The sequence below is a fragment of the Dermacentor variabilis genome, chromosome 5, assembly GCF_050947875.1.
Source record: "Dermacentor variabilis isolate Ectoservices chromosome 5, ASM5094787v1, whole genome shotgun sequence".
Lineage (NCBI taxonomy): Eukaryota > Metazoa > Arthropoda > Arachnida > Ixodida > Ixodidae > Dermacentor > Dermacentor variabilis.
Window position 1 is genome coordinate 19,575,100 of NC_134572.1, and position 17,607 is coordinate 19,592,706.

The window sequence follows — 17,607 nt, forward strand, 5'->3', positions numbered from 1 at the left end:
AATTAGTAACATCCTGATAAGGGCTAGTTAGTTCATACTTAGATCTGATATTTGAGTAGCGTGAATAAAAGGACACCAAGAAAGAAATACGTGCTTTGTGGGAAAAAGAAATAGCTTTTTTGCATGAAAGATATGATGCTGATTTTGCTGATGTATATGTGACTGGCGTACACATTCCTATGCTGACAAAAGTATAAACTGGCTGGAAAATTTCAAACGAACTTCCACTTGGCAGCGAACGCTTGTCAATGGTTCTTCTTCCGTGTCCTTTTAATATTGACGCTGTTCAACCTCAGTTACAATCAGTTCTGTGGTAGCCCGCATAGTGCAAGAAGGCCCACGAAAAAAAAAATTGTCACACACTCGACGACGTTGGTTCCGGGTTCAGACCTCGGACAAGGAAGAGTTTTTAAGCTTCGAAGCTTTCTTTTTGAGAAAACTGTATGGTTTTCCTTTGTACTTTCCTGATACATGTGATAGGTACCAGTGATACTAGCCCAAATTGTGAATGCTGTGAGGTGCCAGAAACACTTGAACATATATTTTGCGTGTGTCCCGCGAATGCGGAACGACAGCAACTGGTCCCTTCCATTGCAATGATCCATAAGAGGCCGCTATCAGACGAGTTTCTTTTAGGTCCTTGGTCTAATGTAAACAGCGCAGCTCTGATAACAAGGAACGCTACCGCTCTTCTCCAAGCCACTGGGCTGGACGCACGGCTTTAGAGATGCTTCAACTCTGAATTTGTATAAACGCATCTCTTCCTTATACCATCATCATCATTCATCAGCCATTTCCCTCCCCGTCCCTTTTCCCCAGTGTAGAGTAGCAGGCCAGAGCAAGTTACAATCGACCTGTCCTGCCTTTCTGTAAATAAATTTCTCTATCTCTCTTCCTGCTGCAGTCAGACGGATAACAATTTTTCTTTCAGTATTGATGTACTCGCATAGTAACGGGTACAGAACCTAGCGCCGCTATTTTCAGGATTCCTCGATATCAATATGAATCCGACTGCAATATTCATATTTAGCTTTCGGAAACTGGAAATTGTTCCAACAAGCGTATATTCCTATGTAGATCTAAGGCCAATCCTTTCTAAACACATTCAGCGAGTTATCATAAATACACTGCTAATAAAGGGAAAATGAGAAAAATTATCCATCGTCCATAAATACATTGTATTACCGTCGTGGTCTACCGAGCCTCTGGTTTATAGATAATTTCATGTTTTCATAAATCAACACCACGGAAATCGACTGCGCTATCACAGTAGAAAACCCAACGCGACATCACAGGGAACGCTCATATTATCGTATCAGGGTAGGCAATAAGCAGGTGATCAAACTCAGCTCAATATGTCAGCGATGTGCTAGGCCATGATATGTTTCAGGATAAGCTTCACGAGCTTTTACAAATGAAGTTCACGTCCGCATAACTGTAGCGCATCAGCACAGAATATTGCTAACATCGTCCACGAATCGAATCAGAAACAAGCAGAGAAATGGTCGACGGTAATAGTAATGATATATTTTATTGTAGAGCTTAAAAGTTTGCGCCATGAGTCCGTATGAAGTATGTATATACGAAGATGCACGGAACTCCCAGGTTGTCAACCAATCTTAAAACCAGAAAGTAAAAAAAAAATGAAGAGCTAGAGGAACTGGTAAAACGAAATTGGTGGGATAGATGGCGAAAGTGATAAAAAATCAGAAAGAAATCGGGGGTGTCGACCTGTGCTCGTATTCTTTCACGCAGACGCACAAACAGGCACGCCCTGCTCGCGCAATCACACACGCACACACAAAAACACACACACACACACACACACACACACACACACACACACACACACACACACACACACACACACACACACACACTAAAATCTTAACCTTCCTCTTTCTTCTTTGTATTTTTTTTTCGAAATTGTTCACAGATGGCTGCGTGCACGCATGTAACGTCTTCAAAGTAACGACAATGCTTCCTTTGGATTGCGCATCGTCCCTGTCGCATTGTGCAGGACGTTGGATGGGATTAACTGGAATGAGTGGGCACGACCTACTTTCACCTGTCTTGCCTGCCTCTTAAGCAATGTCGCTCTTCTCACCACTGACAGGAGGGTTATGACAGGTTACCAGAGGCTAAATGCTTCACTTCTTGCATCGTGCCCTCTCACCTTCTGCTTTCTCTTTTAGATCTCATTTCATGATTTATCAAACACTCCGGTAGGCAGCCACGCGTCTCATGACTAGTGTTGAAGGAATGTGACCTCTTTCTTGTGTCGACGTCGTCGGCAAATCGCGCTTGAGCTTGTGCGCCGCTCACGACGCCGCATGTGTTCGGCCAATCTATGTACAGAGAGGGTCGTCTTGTCGCGAGGGTAGGAGTCCAGCTCACTGCACTGGGACGGTCGCGCACCAGACGGATCTGCGTCCTTGATCTCCAGGCATACTGATGCTGTACAGTTCTCGCTAGCTGGAGGAAAGAATGCGCACGTCATGAAGCGCACATTCTCGCTTCTCCTTCCTTCACGAGTTGTCCGGAGCAGACGCAGCATTCGCGCGGCACTGTCGTCACCGCGCAGTTCAAGGGCGGCCGTTCTGCTCTCTCGCTCGCTCTCTTTGTATCTGCACGCTCGGCCCATTCACGACCATGACGAGCGTTGAACTGTCTCGCCCTCGCCAATCTGGCGCCGTTGCCGTCACACAGGCGTCGATATTGTGTTGTGGTCGCTCGGTGCGCCGCCTAGGTGCTGAAAAAAAGAACAGTAAGTATTATAGGACTCAAAAATGAGAACCGCCAGCAAAAAGAAACGACCGCATACTTTGCTCAAGCACGTGGCCGGTCATCCTTTCATCATCTTCCTTTCATCAGTGTTAGTAACTTAGAGAAAGTCGCTAAATTCAGAGAGCTTTTAGTAATCTTTAAAACCTCTCTGGCTTCTTGGAGACATAGCAGTATTTTTTAGTGACGGAAATAGCCGGCAAACTGTCCTGGTAAAATCCCTCAGGGACTTAGGTTAAATTGCATGCCTCATCCTCATTTTATCACAAAGGCCACATATGCGACTCCATTCGTCGTTACTTTCAAAGACATACAAAAGAGCTTATTGATGACCCATCTGGATGCATCAAAGCTGTTTTTCTGGGTAAAGTTGAGGTATCATACCGATTTAGAAAATTATGCTTTGGGCCACGACGTTGAAGCAATGCCTTCCACTTGATTCTCTACCACTCTTGTCATTCACTGTTCACAACCGGCTGATGATACTGATAACGGGGGTGTAACGCCGCTCTGACATCTGACCAAGCGTGAAAAGTACGAAAATAGTGAGAAATGTGAATGGCATTGGAAAAGGCGTTGCTAACAAAATTACGGCCTTGTTTCGCTTTTTAGATTTACAACCATTGACTCGCCACCGTGGTAGGCAATTTAGAGCTATAGTTGAAAAGGTAATAGAGAATTCATCTCGGAACTATAAAACAAAAAAACGAAATTTCCCAGTGAGCCGCTATCATCATCGTCACCATTGGCGACTTTTCACTAAATATCGAATGATTTATGTCGTGACCTGGCAAATTTTTCAAAACAAAAGAAAAAAAAGGGGAGAGAGGGGGGGACTTGGTCTCCAAGACTAGGGTTTCACGCGCCATCAGAAGCATTTTCACGGAGAAACTGTTTATACGAAGAGGACAGCGAGTGCTGCTGCTTATCCATTCGTCCACTACAGAGCTTTGACAATTGCAATTTTATTTCACGCTAATACTCAATGAGTAACTGTGGCTGTCGTCATATTACGACAAAAAAAAAACGCAAGGCTTGACTGACACGTAAGCTTGCCGATGAATTCGTGGCGCAAAGTGACTCCCGCCAACATGACAGCGCATTGCCAAAAAAGAATATGGACGCCATTAGCGCAATTATGCACTCAGATGTAAAAAAAGCACACAACATTAACTTACGTTTGGGCAATGACCTCAATTACGCGCTCAGCATGCTGAACCGTTATTATAAAGCAGCACGTGGGGAAAACGAGATGACTTCCGTTTCATTGCCGATAATGGACCGAGCACGGCATCGTAGCGTTCTTGCGCGTACGGTCACATTAAGTATGCATTATTCATCGCATTTCAAAAAGCGGCACCTGCACAATGTACAGCTACACGCAAAGAGTGGTTTTCAATGAGGAAACGGGCCATGCGATCTGCAAAAATAGTGGGAGAACTAGCCAGCGTCGTCAGCGAGCCGTAGAGGAGAGAGTCAGAGAGGGAAAGACGGGTAAGAGAAGAGGATAATGAGGAGTGCTTGGTCGCAGACAGCCAAGCACTCGACATCCAGGGAAGTTGCCGCGTTTCTCAAGTTTCGTGCGCCTACCCTGACGTTTGGCTGCAAGCTGTTCATCAGCGGCGTGTCCGAACCGACGGCCGCGCAGGGATCCTCCTCTTCGGATTGTGGAGGCACGGCGCTGAACAGGACGCCGGCCCGCTGGAAATCGATCTGGGCGTACTCTGTCGGCGGCTCCCGAATGCGTACCGGGTACTTGCTGCGCGGCAGAGACAGCTCCGCGTACCGCACCTCGTTGTCCATCTGCGATTAGGTCGGCGACGAGCAGAACTCTGATGTGAAGACCACGAGACAAACAGGCTTGAATCGAGCCAACAACGGTAGACATATGCGACACCGCATCTCCTGGGTGACGAACTTTGCTCTAGATATTCCGAAACACTTACACCTCTTATTTTTATTCATACTACTATGTCAAAGGAGCAACCACCGAAATTATAAGGTCACAGCTCTGAAATTCTTATCTTTATTTTAATATTAAAAAACGAGTTATTCAATTTAACTTGAGGCGGCGCCTGCCAGCAAGGCTGGATGATGTCAGAAACGTTTCGGACGACTCGTGGTACCTAACGTGTCGGAGCAAAGTGATGGCTGCAATGGAAAATGTTCCACCACATTCCCATCGACAAAGCTACCCTGAATAACATGCATGCGCGTTCAGCCTGTGTTGCCCGCCACAAGAAGGAGCCACCATATTTTCCACCTCTTAAGGTGTCTCGAAGAGCTTCGTTCTGATGAAAATGATGACACGCCCGGCAATAGTGCATGTTGTGCTAGAGTGGCTGCGGCGGCGCTATATTGCGGAAGGGGGTGGTGGGATTATTTATACCTACTTCACGCATTTCAAACTCTGTGAAATGAAACATATGACGAAATATAGTCTGGCCAGGTAAAAGTTGGATTGAAGAAATTTGGTCAAAAACTTCGTCACGTTTCGGTTTTAGTACTGAACTGACGGTAAGAGTTCACGATCACAACAACTTGGACGAAATGTCAAGAAGTTTTCATTTTGACTTGGTCAGTGACCCAACCTGCTAAAATAATTTCAAGTTTTATACTTCGGCTTTCATGCTCGTAGACGTAACTTAAGCCAGATAACGTGATCTGAGCAGCACTGTGAATTAAATAATGGTTATACGCGAGTCCGATTGAAAGGCTGTCACGTCCTTTGATGGCAATGCATATAATTTCAGTGCACAGCTTCCAGGCATGCGACGCATTTCCAAGAGTCATTTCACACGAAGCGAAGTATCCGATCGCTATTTCCGTTGCTACAGGCGATGATTTTCTCCATTCAAACGTTCCTTGCGGCGGAGATTTAATGCAATCGCAACAAGAACAGCGTTTCATTTTTTTTTCATAGCGCAACTCGACAGAGCCGTCGCGCAAAAAGGAAATAAATATAAGTTGAATATAACCGTCGGGATGCAAGAAGTGCTTCGTTATTTACAGCGATACGGCAGTGTTTGAAACGAAATATGTGCGTTAAGCGAAACGTGAAAAAGAAATATATATATAGATATATATAAATATATATATATATATATATATATATATATATATATATATATATATGTCGCAACAGTTTGAAAAAGAGCAAGCTTATATATATATCTATATATATATATATATATATATAAGCTTGCTCTTTTTCAAACTGTTGCGACATTCTTCCATTTCCTTCATCTGACCACAAATCTGTTTATATATATAATACTTGCGCGATTTTAGTGCTAGTCAATTTTTTTTTGGGGGGGGGGGGATTTCAGAAGCTAGGTGACTCATGGTAATAGAATTTACTGCATATTGTAAAACAATGTTGTAGAGCAGAAAATACAAGCAGTTCGAAGCCAAACCGCTTCCCTGCTTCTGAGGGATGTTTTCTTTTCTGAAGCAAGCACTGTAGAAATAAAAAAATATGCGAATCCCACGCACTGTGGACTATTGGTTTAAGTGAATTTTTCGTTATGTTTGTGAGGAACGCTGTTCTTGTTTGCACAAAATATACAAAAGCAGATCACGCGACGGAGTTGGGCACATTTTCATCGAAAAGCGCCTCGCTCACTAAAAACGTATGGCGTTTGAACATTACAGACGGTCGACCGAAATCAATCCATCGGGCACGCTACGCAACGTACCGAATTTGTTCTGCACGACATGTTCCTCGATCTGCTTGCTTGGTCTGTAATCTAGACGACTGGTTCTGTACAAAAATCCAGTTAATTAACAGCAGCAAACCTACTCTGCCACCTAAACTCCCCATTCTGCAGGCCTGGCGATGTTCTGCGCATTAATTGTGACAACAACGGTGCCATTCTATCTCATAGCAGAAGCGAACGCTCACACAGACACACTAGAACAAGTGCAGCGGAATCACGGACGTAAAACATTCAACGAAGCAAACACATGACAAGAGAAAGAGTGTCATGCCAGACAGACCTTGACAGGCGACGGTCGTCTCAGTGACTGGATGTTCTCGTAGTTGTAGTCGCTGGGAGAGAAGCTGTCGTACGTTCGATGAGCCGGGTACGCCGGAATACGCCGCACGGCCACGCGCGGGTACTCTGCTACACACAGGAGAAGACGAAGGAGCGCAATGTACAAGGGCAAAAGCAAATTATACGTTATATATTTGTGCTGGAAATTTTACGGTAATAGGCAGAAATACCCCAATGCTGCCATCAAGAGCTTTCTCGTCCACTCACTCTTACTCACGCATACACTCTTTCTCATTCATCTATGTTATAAAACTTCTTTTTTTTTCCCAGTGCACTCAGAATCAAAAGGCTCACCGCCAGCACCAGAACGCATAATCCTAATATTTCACAATAGTGAAAATGAAAAATCTCACACGTGTACGTCTTGAGGAAATGTGTCTACGTGGGCACAGTTTAAAACGAATGCGTCTCAGGGCGGAAGCGATCAAAGTAAAAGCTATCAGAACAAGGCATTTTTGCACAGTGACATAAGCTACAGATTGGTGTTCAGCTATTCTTATTATCGCGATAGGGTGGTGTCACACAAGTGAGCAAATGGCGCTCATCCAGGCTTCCTTATTTCCGTCAGGCATAGTACTTCATTAAAAAATGACCAATGGTGAGACGTAACGCAACTAAGATATTCTAAAACAATTGAAGTCCATGGAAATCGTATCACTTTCAATTCGCTCCTGCCGAAATTGTCGCGACGTCAAACTCACAGCATTATATTAAAAGAAACCACACTTACCCTGTGAATCACTCGTCTTTTGAATTACAGACGGGTCCTTGGTATCAATATCTGTAAGGGCTAAGTCATCCACTGCTTTTCTTTGATGGTTTTGGTTCCTGTAGAAATCGCAATACATAAATAAAAACCAATCAAGGGCAGAAAGTAGGCGAGAAATATTTCCCTTATTGAGAATAATATAAGAAATAATATGTATGAAAGAAAGCGAACAACGAAGGTTTTTGCAATTTCCCAACAAGCAAAAACAGCAGATGGCTGATTTTTTGTTCGCATTGCGGTAATTAAAACTACACTGCCATCTATGCACCAGAACGTGATTGGTGAGTAAAGCTTATCATGTTCATAACTAGCCTCTTCACTACAAACTAAATACAAAATTATTTCCAGGTGTAAGCGTTATTTTGCTCTGTATTAGGTGGTGGCCAAAAATTCGGCCCGCAATATTAAAAGTGCACAGGATAGTGGGAGTAGCCTGTCCTGCAATTACGAGTAGTATAGACTGTTTTCTTTGGACGGGAAAAAACGTGTTGGATGCGCAAAATATGCTATGTATGGATGACGCTGACACGTCGCCGTAAAACATGAAAAGACGATCTCGCCAGGGAAGACAAGAACTTCTAGAGGCGCAACACTTGAGTCTCCGGCTATATTCGCGGCGCCAAGAACATTAGCTGCATTGTGCCGGTGCTTCGGCGTCACCTCGTTTCCTTCAACACATTTGATAATTTGCCTCAGACTTTTGTCGGCGTCGGGGGACTGGAGGGACACCTTGAATTACAACCATCTGAAGAATTACTAAAGGCTCTATTATACTCTGATTTCAACGCATCTCGAGGTCTAGAAGGTACCCTGTTAAACCTAGACATAGAAACCAATGTAGATGAGTGTGCAGAACCTTATAGTTGCAGGAACTTACTTTTCCGGACTCTCCTCCGTAGGACCTGGAAGGAAGAGCCAACAGGTTAAAACAAAACGGATATGAGGCCAGTAGCCGCACAAATAAAAGCATTCAGCACAAAAGCAAAAATGAACCGCACACTTTCCTTCAAGAACATCACTTAGGAACATTCATGGCAAAAGGTTGTATTTTCACGCGTTTTCTCCCAATAATTCGCCTCAAAAATATACGTTCTTGCATGTGTTCCGATTAAAACAAAAACAAACAAAAAGAAACAAACGCAAGAAAACGCAGAAAAAAAAAAGAAGAAGAAAGACACGGAAATCAGGAACGCTTCGTTATTGTGCAAACATTCGCTTCAAAAAATTCACAGGAAGTAAACAAAAGCTCGCAAGTATGTTTTCGTAATTAGTAAAGTACGAACTGGGCACTGTCTCTTAGAAAGGGTGAAAAATACACTAAACTCAGTTAGCGACCGGACTAAATAGTGAAAGTGACCGCATGCATGACTCAAAGATGGCAGATGGCGTTATTACGAACCGAAGACCCGTCAGTGCTAACAAAGTTTCTGTTACCCAAGTGTCGTACGCCTTTGGCATTTGGCAATGCCACCATGTAGTTAGCGCGCTGATTGTCAATACGAGTTGCAGACGCCTGGACGTTCGCACGACTACGTATTTATTAGCCAGAAAATTTGAAAATATTGGCCGGACCCCTGCATTTCGAGTATTTCTACAGAAGTACAGCACTCTTCCTGCGATTGGTGATCGTGGCTGTCACCGTTCGCCTATTACACCGATCGCTATCGTGAGTGGTGGGCACCTGAACATTGACCAATGAGGGCGCTCTCTTATGTGATGGTTTTGTGACTACTGTCACAGAATCCATCAAAAAGTGAATGTGAGTTCACTGGGTGAGCTAAGTTGCGGGCTATATGTAATTTCGTCGGGTCTCGGCTCATTTCGCTAGTCGGAGGCATTTTTTTTTCACGTTACTGTTTAGGTTAACATGGCAATCCCGAATTTAGGTGGCCGCATTGTGCCGCTTAAGGGTGGAGCGAGCGAACACAGTGACAGGACATAATGATTTCCTCAAATTAACTATTTCACAGCAATTCGACGAGTTGTACTGTCGCGTACTATTCACTTTCACGTAAGTTTCACTCTCCCGTTCCAATTACATACATATTGCGGCATCGATAGAGCACAGTACGGCTTGTGTTGTACATGACAATAATAATCTAGCTTGGCAGGTAAATCCGGTTTAAGGTAACGCAAGTATTCCACGTAATGCATATTTTGTAATTCACCGAGCTTTTCCCTGCAGCAGATAATTTGCTTCCGCACCTGAAAAGAGCTACATGAGTGCGACCTTTGATTGTAAAATTGTACCCACTTACTCGCAAACATCGCAAAATTACTATGGTCAATTTCGTTTATACATTGTACGAAAAGCAAAAAAAAAGGCTTATTCACTTAATGACGTAATGCTTACGCTTTTCGCTGTCGTCTCCGCGGAGTCGCATGACGACTACGATAACAATGGCCACCAGCACTAGAGCTCCCACGATGCCGATCAGGACACCAAGCACAGGACTCACTGATGTGATGTCCGTGTTAGCTGCACGCGTGCCATGTTGCAGTGGTGATACAGAAATTAGATGCAGAAGAAACACAAAAAAGCATACACTCTCAACAACAGCAATTAGCCTTATGCATGCGGCATTTTACCCTAAACCCAAAGCTTCACGTAAAAGCCATCAAAGCAAAATAAATTTAAAGTTTCCTTTCAGATGATGTTGGCAATACACCGAACAAGTTGCTATTTTTTGCCTGCATGACGAACAAACTCATGCTTGTGCTGTGTCGTCAGGCCCGTACGCTTTACTAAATGTGACCCTTCCGAAAAGAAGCGATGAGCGCAAGGTTAAGAATGCCATTAAACGTAAGCATACTTAGGAGCAGTTAAGTAGCCACGAGAACTGTTTGCCCGCCTTACCTGTCCTCCTCTCGGGCGAGGGCAGCGTGTTGGTGGATATGGAGACGCTGTTGCTGCGGCCCTTGGAGTTCGAACCGTACAGCACGAGAATGAAAGCGGTGCCGGGCGGCAGGTCGCGAACCACGAACGACGCGCCCTCCGAGGAACTGAGGTTGCGCTGCAGGAGCTCCAATGCCGAGTTGTACACCTCCAGGTGAAAGGTCTGCCGCAGGCCCCCGTGGTCACCCGGTTCGCACTCGACCGCCAACGAGACAGAGGTCTGGTTGCTCACGCGGCAGTTGCGCACAGCCTCGGGTGGCCCTGTCCAACGAGAAACTGGCCGCGCTCAGTTATCCACGCTTGGCGTCGGGGCGCCCCCGGCAATGCACAATGCAAACTACGTGAAATATAGCCTGGATGGTGCTCTATTTCTTACTTGAGACGCCCGACACTCCCTGACAATGCTCTTCTCGGACTCCTTTTTTTTCAGCACATAGCCTATTGTTGCAGCTTGTCTCGTTACAATTCGCTATTATTCTCTACGGCCGCACATTGCTTTCTGTTCATCACCATGTTCGCATTTACAAATTCTCGGATACAACAGGTAGTGTGGCACTAGCACAGAACCATAGGGAAGTCTTGACGACAGAAAATAGATTTCGTTAATAACAACAGTATTGATTAATGAAAGGAAAATGAGGCATCCACCCATTCTTAGCAATTGCTACAAAGGAAACCCAAAGTTGAAGAAAAATTCGTCCTGGTCCGGGACTCGAACCCGGGACCACCGCCTTTCCGGGGCAGCCGCTCTACCATCTGAGCTAACCAGGCGGCTAGCGGATGGCAGGGCGAAGTCGAATTTATCGACAACTCGAAGCAAAGGCAAGTGTTTGACGCAATACCCGCAAGGTGGAGGGAAGTAATTAATGAAAGGAAAATGAGGCATCCACCTGATGATATGATGATAATGAGGCATCCACCTGATTACCTTATGATGATAATCGCGCAATTTATGTCTGCCACTCTATGAAGCTTAACCATCATTAATTGGTATTTTACTCGACTCCCCCACCTCTATAAACCTGAGGTCGTCGTCGCAGTAACACTCACTTTATTTAAATCCTTAGCCGCTCGCCATTAAGTGTCAGTCAAGTGTTCTTTTTCTTTCAGGTATGGCCAGAAATGTGTAGGCTCAGTTTGAGTACAGCTACAATGCGCCTTTAAACTTTCCGGAAGCAAGAGAAATGCGTTTTATAAAAGTAGTTCTGGTGAAAGGAAGAAACTTTATGTGCGGTGGTTATCCTTTCCCCCGAAAGCTTATTGAAGCGACGAAAGGAAATGTGTTCTCGATGTGAAATATATTTGCTTTCTTCTATACCAATCTTTGGGTCACGAAACTGACCAATCACTTTTTTATCTGCTAGTACCCTTCGTAATCTTCAGGGGCAAAAACTATTTGAAGCAGCATTCAATGCCAAATCTTCTGGTGATGTTTCCCTCATGTGGTTCAGCAAAGGACAAGACAGCTAGAAAATTCCGCTTCTAGCTTAGGAGACGAAGTTCAGCGGAGAAACAAGGCAGAATTTAAGCCGCTTTAGACCCGGAGGCGAGCGTCCGGACGCAATCGCTTTGGCATCCGAAGGTAAACAAGCGGGCCCGGACATGCACTTTTGGAGAGTGCACCTAGGACTGCAGATCCAATTTTACACAGAACAGGACTTGAGGCAGAGGCACTAAAGGAAGCATTCCTCGGAAAACTACTCGCGGTGCCCCCCCCACCAAATATAAGAGAGCAAGAAGCACTGTAGTAAACAATGCTGGGACAAGACAAAGGCAAAAACAAATGTAGACTTGGTACAGAGTAACTCCAGCTGTGATGATATATATGCAGAGGGCTGCATGCAAAGTCAGAGGAATAAAATTCACCTGCCCAAAACCGTCTGTCTAAGACGGAGTACAATATTAGTTTGCAGTTAAGTATACGTGTATAAGTATAGTGAATGCAACTCGTAATGTAAAAAAAAAAACGACAAGGAACCCTATCGTGACTACCAGACAACGGTGCCGTGAAATGACATTTGGGCAAGTTGGTTAAGTTTCGTCTTAAGTACAGCGCTAGAACACACAGATGGATACAAAGCCGACAGCACCCGTCATGTCGTTTTCGTTTCCATCCACGTGTGCTTGCGCTGTATTAGGATGGTGCCGTGAAAACTGTTCTGCTATAACGGTATTAAACATCTTAGAAATCAGAGGGTTCTGTGGTTTCGACCATTACTTAGCTACGTACTTGCATCGTTACACCTGTCATATTTGGTTCCATTTTTCGTTGCCAAGTCCTTAGAGTCTTGTCAACATTCTTCGTTATCGTCACCCACAGCCTCAACTCCCTCATCTGCATTACCGCTCACGTCATCGTGGGAACTCAGAATATTCCAGCTGGCGGTACATCACGTTGAGGTCAAGCGGCAAACGTTACTCTAGCGTTTCCGGTTCGGGATTATTCCTGCGTTCCGGACAATAAGAAAAACGCAAATTTAACTCTTCCTTATAATTACTACAATCATACAAAAACTCGCTTCCTCTATGCGCAACCATTTATTTCGGTATCTGTCGGATTTACGACCGAAAAATAAAGCACAACTTTTGTGTCTGGCTGAAAAAGATTCGCTTCTATCAGCCAGAGATAGGGCTTTCCGGGTGGGCGCGATGCACACGGTGAATCGTAAATTGTTTTTCCTTTTGTATGCTGCCTTTCTTTCTTCTTCTTTTGCGTCACAATAAGCATTGTGGGTCGCATATTATCACGACTTCCCTTGACAGCAGTGGGAGTGGTTTTGGCTGGCTTTGCACCGCTCAACATTGGTGAACAGATTATTCAACCTTAAGTTGTAAGTTAGCGCTCGTGCGTCCTAATCTGTTTCAGTACCGTGTGCATCCCATAATTTCGACATTTTAACCTTTCCATGCTATAGGAAATTGAGAAAATAGTATAAATCTTCACAAAAATTTTCCAGAAGCTCGGTGTGCAGGCAGCCATGTCACAAATGTAAGTGTTCAAGCACTCCATAATGAAAATAAATACTAGACACAATGTCACTGAACATGAGGACGATGATGAACATTATTATTATTATTATTATTATTATTATTATTATTATTATTATTATTATTATTATTATTATTATTATTATTATTATTATTATTATTATTATTATTATTATTATTATTTAAGCATTGCTTTTGAAATGGGGCGGTTTAACATGCAACTAAGCTCGTTCTTCAGAACATTTTTTGTTGCATTTATGCTTAAATAGGTTTATACTCTTGGCTATATTATTCACTGCAGAAAGTTTGCGTTATTGCGTGTTATCTCTTCCATTTCGCCACCAATCTTATAGCCTTCTATGGCTAGTCTCCACAGCAGGTTCATGTATGTTTATCCTACGTCCTTATTATCTAACTCTTTGCTCATGTCAGCTGCTTCTAGATATATCGCTCGATGAATACTCTGATACTCCAACAGAACACACTTATTCTCTCCTACAACATTTTCATGCGCCACGCACAAGTCGTTTCTATATTTAAGTTTTGTGCTATAAATACGCGTTCCCAGACACCCTGATCAGGCTCCGAAGAGCAGAAAACTGCCTATTGAATTATCATGTAATTCTCTCCCTTCTGATTTTATTTTTTCACTGTTCTATAGTATTTCACAGCTGGCTTCCTCTCCATTGCTTTTATCCAGTACAATTCTGCGTCTGACTTCTGCATCTAATTTAATATCCTTTGGCAACCGTATCCCCCCCCCCCCTTAGCATACTATTTACTACTTAATTTCCTGGTTATGGGTGACAGCCGCTGTCTAGAGTCGAGAACTGCAATCTAATGAAAACACTCGTCAGCGATTTCTTTTGCGAGAAATTTTTCCTTGTGACGACTATGTTCGTCGTCAGATATATTGGTAAAACATTCCGGTAACGACTATATTCATTACTAGTACAGAAAGCGTTAACAAGCACAGCTCCTCAGGCAATGCAAAGAGGGCATTATGTGCTGCACCGTTTTTTGTTTTGTACAACTTGCTCCAAAGTACTGATAGTGTATGTACATTTGAACTTTATTTTTTCTTCCTTACATTTATGTTGTTTACTTGGTACTGAGTGTGCAAGCATTCGAACTTCAGTTTTTTCGTTTTTTTTTGTTCAAGTTTGCACACAATTATGACATCATATCATCCCCCTTTATTTTTTCACTATTATTTTGAGTAATTTTCATCACTAATGGGGCATGCGCTTCCAACGTCTACAATTGATCCGCTGCATAGCTACACCTATTCACAGCTGTCAATGAAATGGTGCGCGTTGCCTGTCCCTCCATGCCAATCCTCAGAGCGACTCACCTGCAGGTATGATGTGGAAGGCACAGGGCTCCCGCTGCATCCCAATTGTGTTGGTGGCCCAGCAGTAGAGGAGGCCATAGCTGTGCTTCCAGCGGGGGCGGTACGATGCCACGCTGGTCGTTCCATTTACAGTGAACGTCTTCACATCGAACACTTCGACAGAGTTGTTCAGCGCCCACTTAAAGCTTAGCTCAGACGGGTCGGCCTCCACCTCGCACGAGATTTCGGCCTCTTCATCACGTGCCACGCCGTAAACAAGGTTCTGGCGCTTCTTACACACAGGCGCGTCTGCGAAGACGCAGAACAGACTCATTAATATCAGGCGGGCCTAGATTGAGACTGCAAAACGAACATATAACCATCTACTATTAACCTGGAATATTTTGCTGGTCTTCACCTTGCTAAGACATTACAACAATATGAACCGAATAACACTGCCTGTTATGAAAAGGTGAAACAAACAAGCAAACAAACAAACAAAGCAACCGAACTGTCGGACCTTTTCTGCTAGATGGCCCGAGTGCTCTTTCTCCTGTTGCTGCGGTCTTCTAATGATGACACCGCACTAACTTGTTCAGCTTCAAATGTTACGCAGAATATATGTCAGAAAGAACAGGACAGTCAGGAAGCGTAAACAACGCGTAGCAGTTTGGGACCGGCAATTCCGACCTTAACTAAGTTATGGGTTTTCACGTGCCAAAACTACTTTCTAATTATAAGGCACGCCGTAGTGAAGGACTCCGCAAATTTCGACCACCTGAGGTTGTTTAACGTGCACCTAAATCTAAGCACACGGGTGTTTTCGCCCCATCGAAATTCGGTCAGCGTGTCCGGGATTCGATCCCGCGACCTCGTGCTCAGCAGCCCAACAACATAGCCACTGAGCAACCACGGCGGGTAATTCCGGCCTTCGATAAGGCTCGTGCCAAATGTTACGATGCATATTTCTTACTACCTGAACGTCTACTTATGTCAAAAAGCATAGTGAAGAAGCTACGAGTAACAAGAAACAACAAGCCGCTTTCAAATGTATTCTCTCAAACAAAGGAAAAAGCGGTGTTCACAAATTTCTTGCGTTAAAAAAAGAACAGAAGAAAACAAAACAGAAATATGTTTTTTATATGACACTACACTTATCCTCGTGCAGTGTTATGTACTGCCCGATACTACGTGCAAATATACGTGCAAAAGCATATTTTTATACGGGGTGATCATTTTTAAATTTTCTGGAATACTTAAAATCGCCGGTGGCAGAGAGCATAATTCTTGTCATTGAGCTGCATTATTTTGAAGAGGTGGACATTAGTAGCACAGATACATAATAAACTAATCACCAAAACTTCACTATTGAATTTCCTCATTGATTACTTTCCGCCACAAATTGTAATTTACGATCTGTAGCCGGTGAGCTTGCAAAACGTATCCGCTTGAAATGAATCTCTAGGATGGCACCAGTTTCGAGATGAGCCGGACGAAATAGATGGCCGTTCTAGTTACTTCTTGTGCTTCAATGCATAAAAGAGCGTTTTGCTTAAAAAAAGTAAGAGGAACAAGAGCACATTCTTACGGTGTGTTTGATGACGCGTATCTCCGAACGGGTAGGGTATGGTATGAAAAACTTTATCCAGGCCCTTCAGGTGGCGCTAGTTTCCTAGCCCGAAGCGGGCCGCTACCACGTCGGGACCGAAAGGCCTAGCTTCTCGGCCGCATTGCGGGCCCAATGGACTGCCCATATCTGTTCTTCTAGTTCAGGGCTACGCTCTTTGGTGTTGTCCTTGTCGCTGCGTAACGCGGAGCACCACCAGAGCATATGTTCTAAGTCTGCTACGCTACGGCATCGCCGGCAAGTGTATGAAGCCAAGGCTTCATACACTTGCAAATGTTTTGCTTATTTACAGTGGATCGGGATAGGCCCCCGTCTGCAATCGCCTCAGGGTGAGAGCTTGGGGTCATCCTAAAGATTGATTCCAAGTCGATACGCCTTGAAGACTCACCGGATACAAATGTCAAATAGTAATGGGTGCCGTAGAGTAAATATTTAAGAATTGGTGAATTTTTTACTTAGTTGAATATGAATATATGTTTCGATTTCGCGTGCAAGTGATGTCCACCACACTGAATGGTCCAGCTGAAGGACTAGAATTATGTTGTCTGCAAGACGCTAGCTGAAAGAATTCCGGAAAACTTAAAAGTGATCGCCCCTTATGTGGCGTGGCACTCACAGTGGACCCTGAGCAGGACGCGGTCGCTCTCCCCTTCCCCTTCGACGTTTGCAGCGACGCACTGGTAGTGGCCGCGGCTCTCTCGGCGAACCTTCTGCAGCACGAGCGACTGGTTGCTGATGATGACTCCCTGCTTGACATTGCTGTACAGCGGCTTTCCTTCGAACTTCCAGCCCACCTCGCTGACCGCCGGGTTCGCCTGGATGTTGCACTCCAGGTACACGTCCGAGCCTTCGCGGATCGCCTTGTGCTTCATGTTGGCGCCCAGTGAGAGGCTCAGCCGCGGAACGTCTGCGAAGGTGCGTAAAGGAGCGCAATCATTCGCACATGCGGAACGCCCTGCAACGAGTGTGAGGAGCACACGATGAGTGAGGCTAGTCTGTCGAAATAAAGTTCACACCGTAGAGCATGCTTCCTTGCTTTACTATCTGCTAGAAGTGACCTTTGTAATGGAATTGAAAACAGCTCGATTGCACTGAAAACGCGGTAAATTTTCAAGGGTGTCCTTATAACTCTTCAGGGTAGCTGGCGCCCTT

General features: G+C 44.4%; 1 protein-coding gene across 9 annotated transcripts in view; it reads right to left on the reverse strand.

Annotated features, from left to right (window-relative positions):
* Nucleotides 1-1,512: 1,512 nt before the first annotated feature.
* Nucleotides 1,513-17,607, reverse strand: part of LOC142582334 (irregular chiasm C-roughest protein-like) — a 940,430-nt gene continuing 924,335 nt past the window's right edge. For all 9 annotated transcript variants that reach the window (XM_075691923.1, XM_075691922.1, XM_075691926.1 and 6 more), the window contains 9 exons: nucleotides 17,072-17,362; nucleotides 14,850-15,137; nucleotides 10,469-10,768; nucleotides 9,965-10,090; nucleotides 8,489-8,513; nucleotides 7,573-7,670; nucleotides 6,784-6,911; nucleotides 4,375-4,587; nucleotides 1,513-2,752 (listed from right to left, as the gene is read on the reverse strand). In XM_075691923.1, the coding sequence (XP_075548038.1) occupies nucleotides 2,702-2,752; nucleotides 4,375-4,587; nucleotides 6,784-6,911; nucleotides 7,573-7,670; nucleotides 8,489-8,513; nucleotides 9,965-10,090; nucleotides 10,469-10,768; nucleotides 14,850-15,137; nucleotides 17,072-17,362 (1,520 nt within the window). In that variant the 3' untranslated portion in view covers nucleotides 1,513-2,701. The remainder of the gene's footprint in view (nucleotides 2,753-4,374; nucleotides 4,588-6,783; nucleotides 6,912-7,572; nucleotides 7,671-8,488; nucleotides 8,514-9,964; nucleotides 10,091-10,468; nucleotides 10,769-14,849; nucleotides 15,138-17,071; nucleotides 17,363-17,607) is intronic.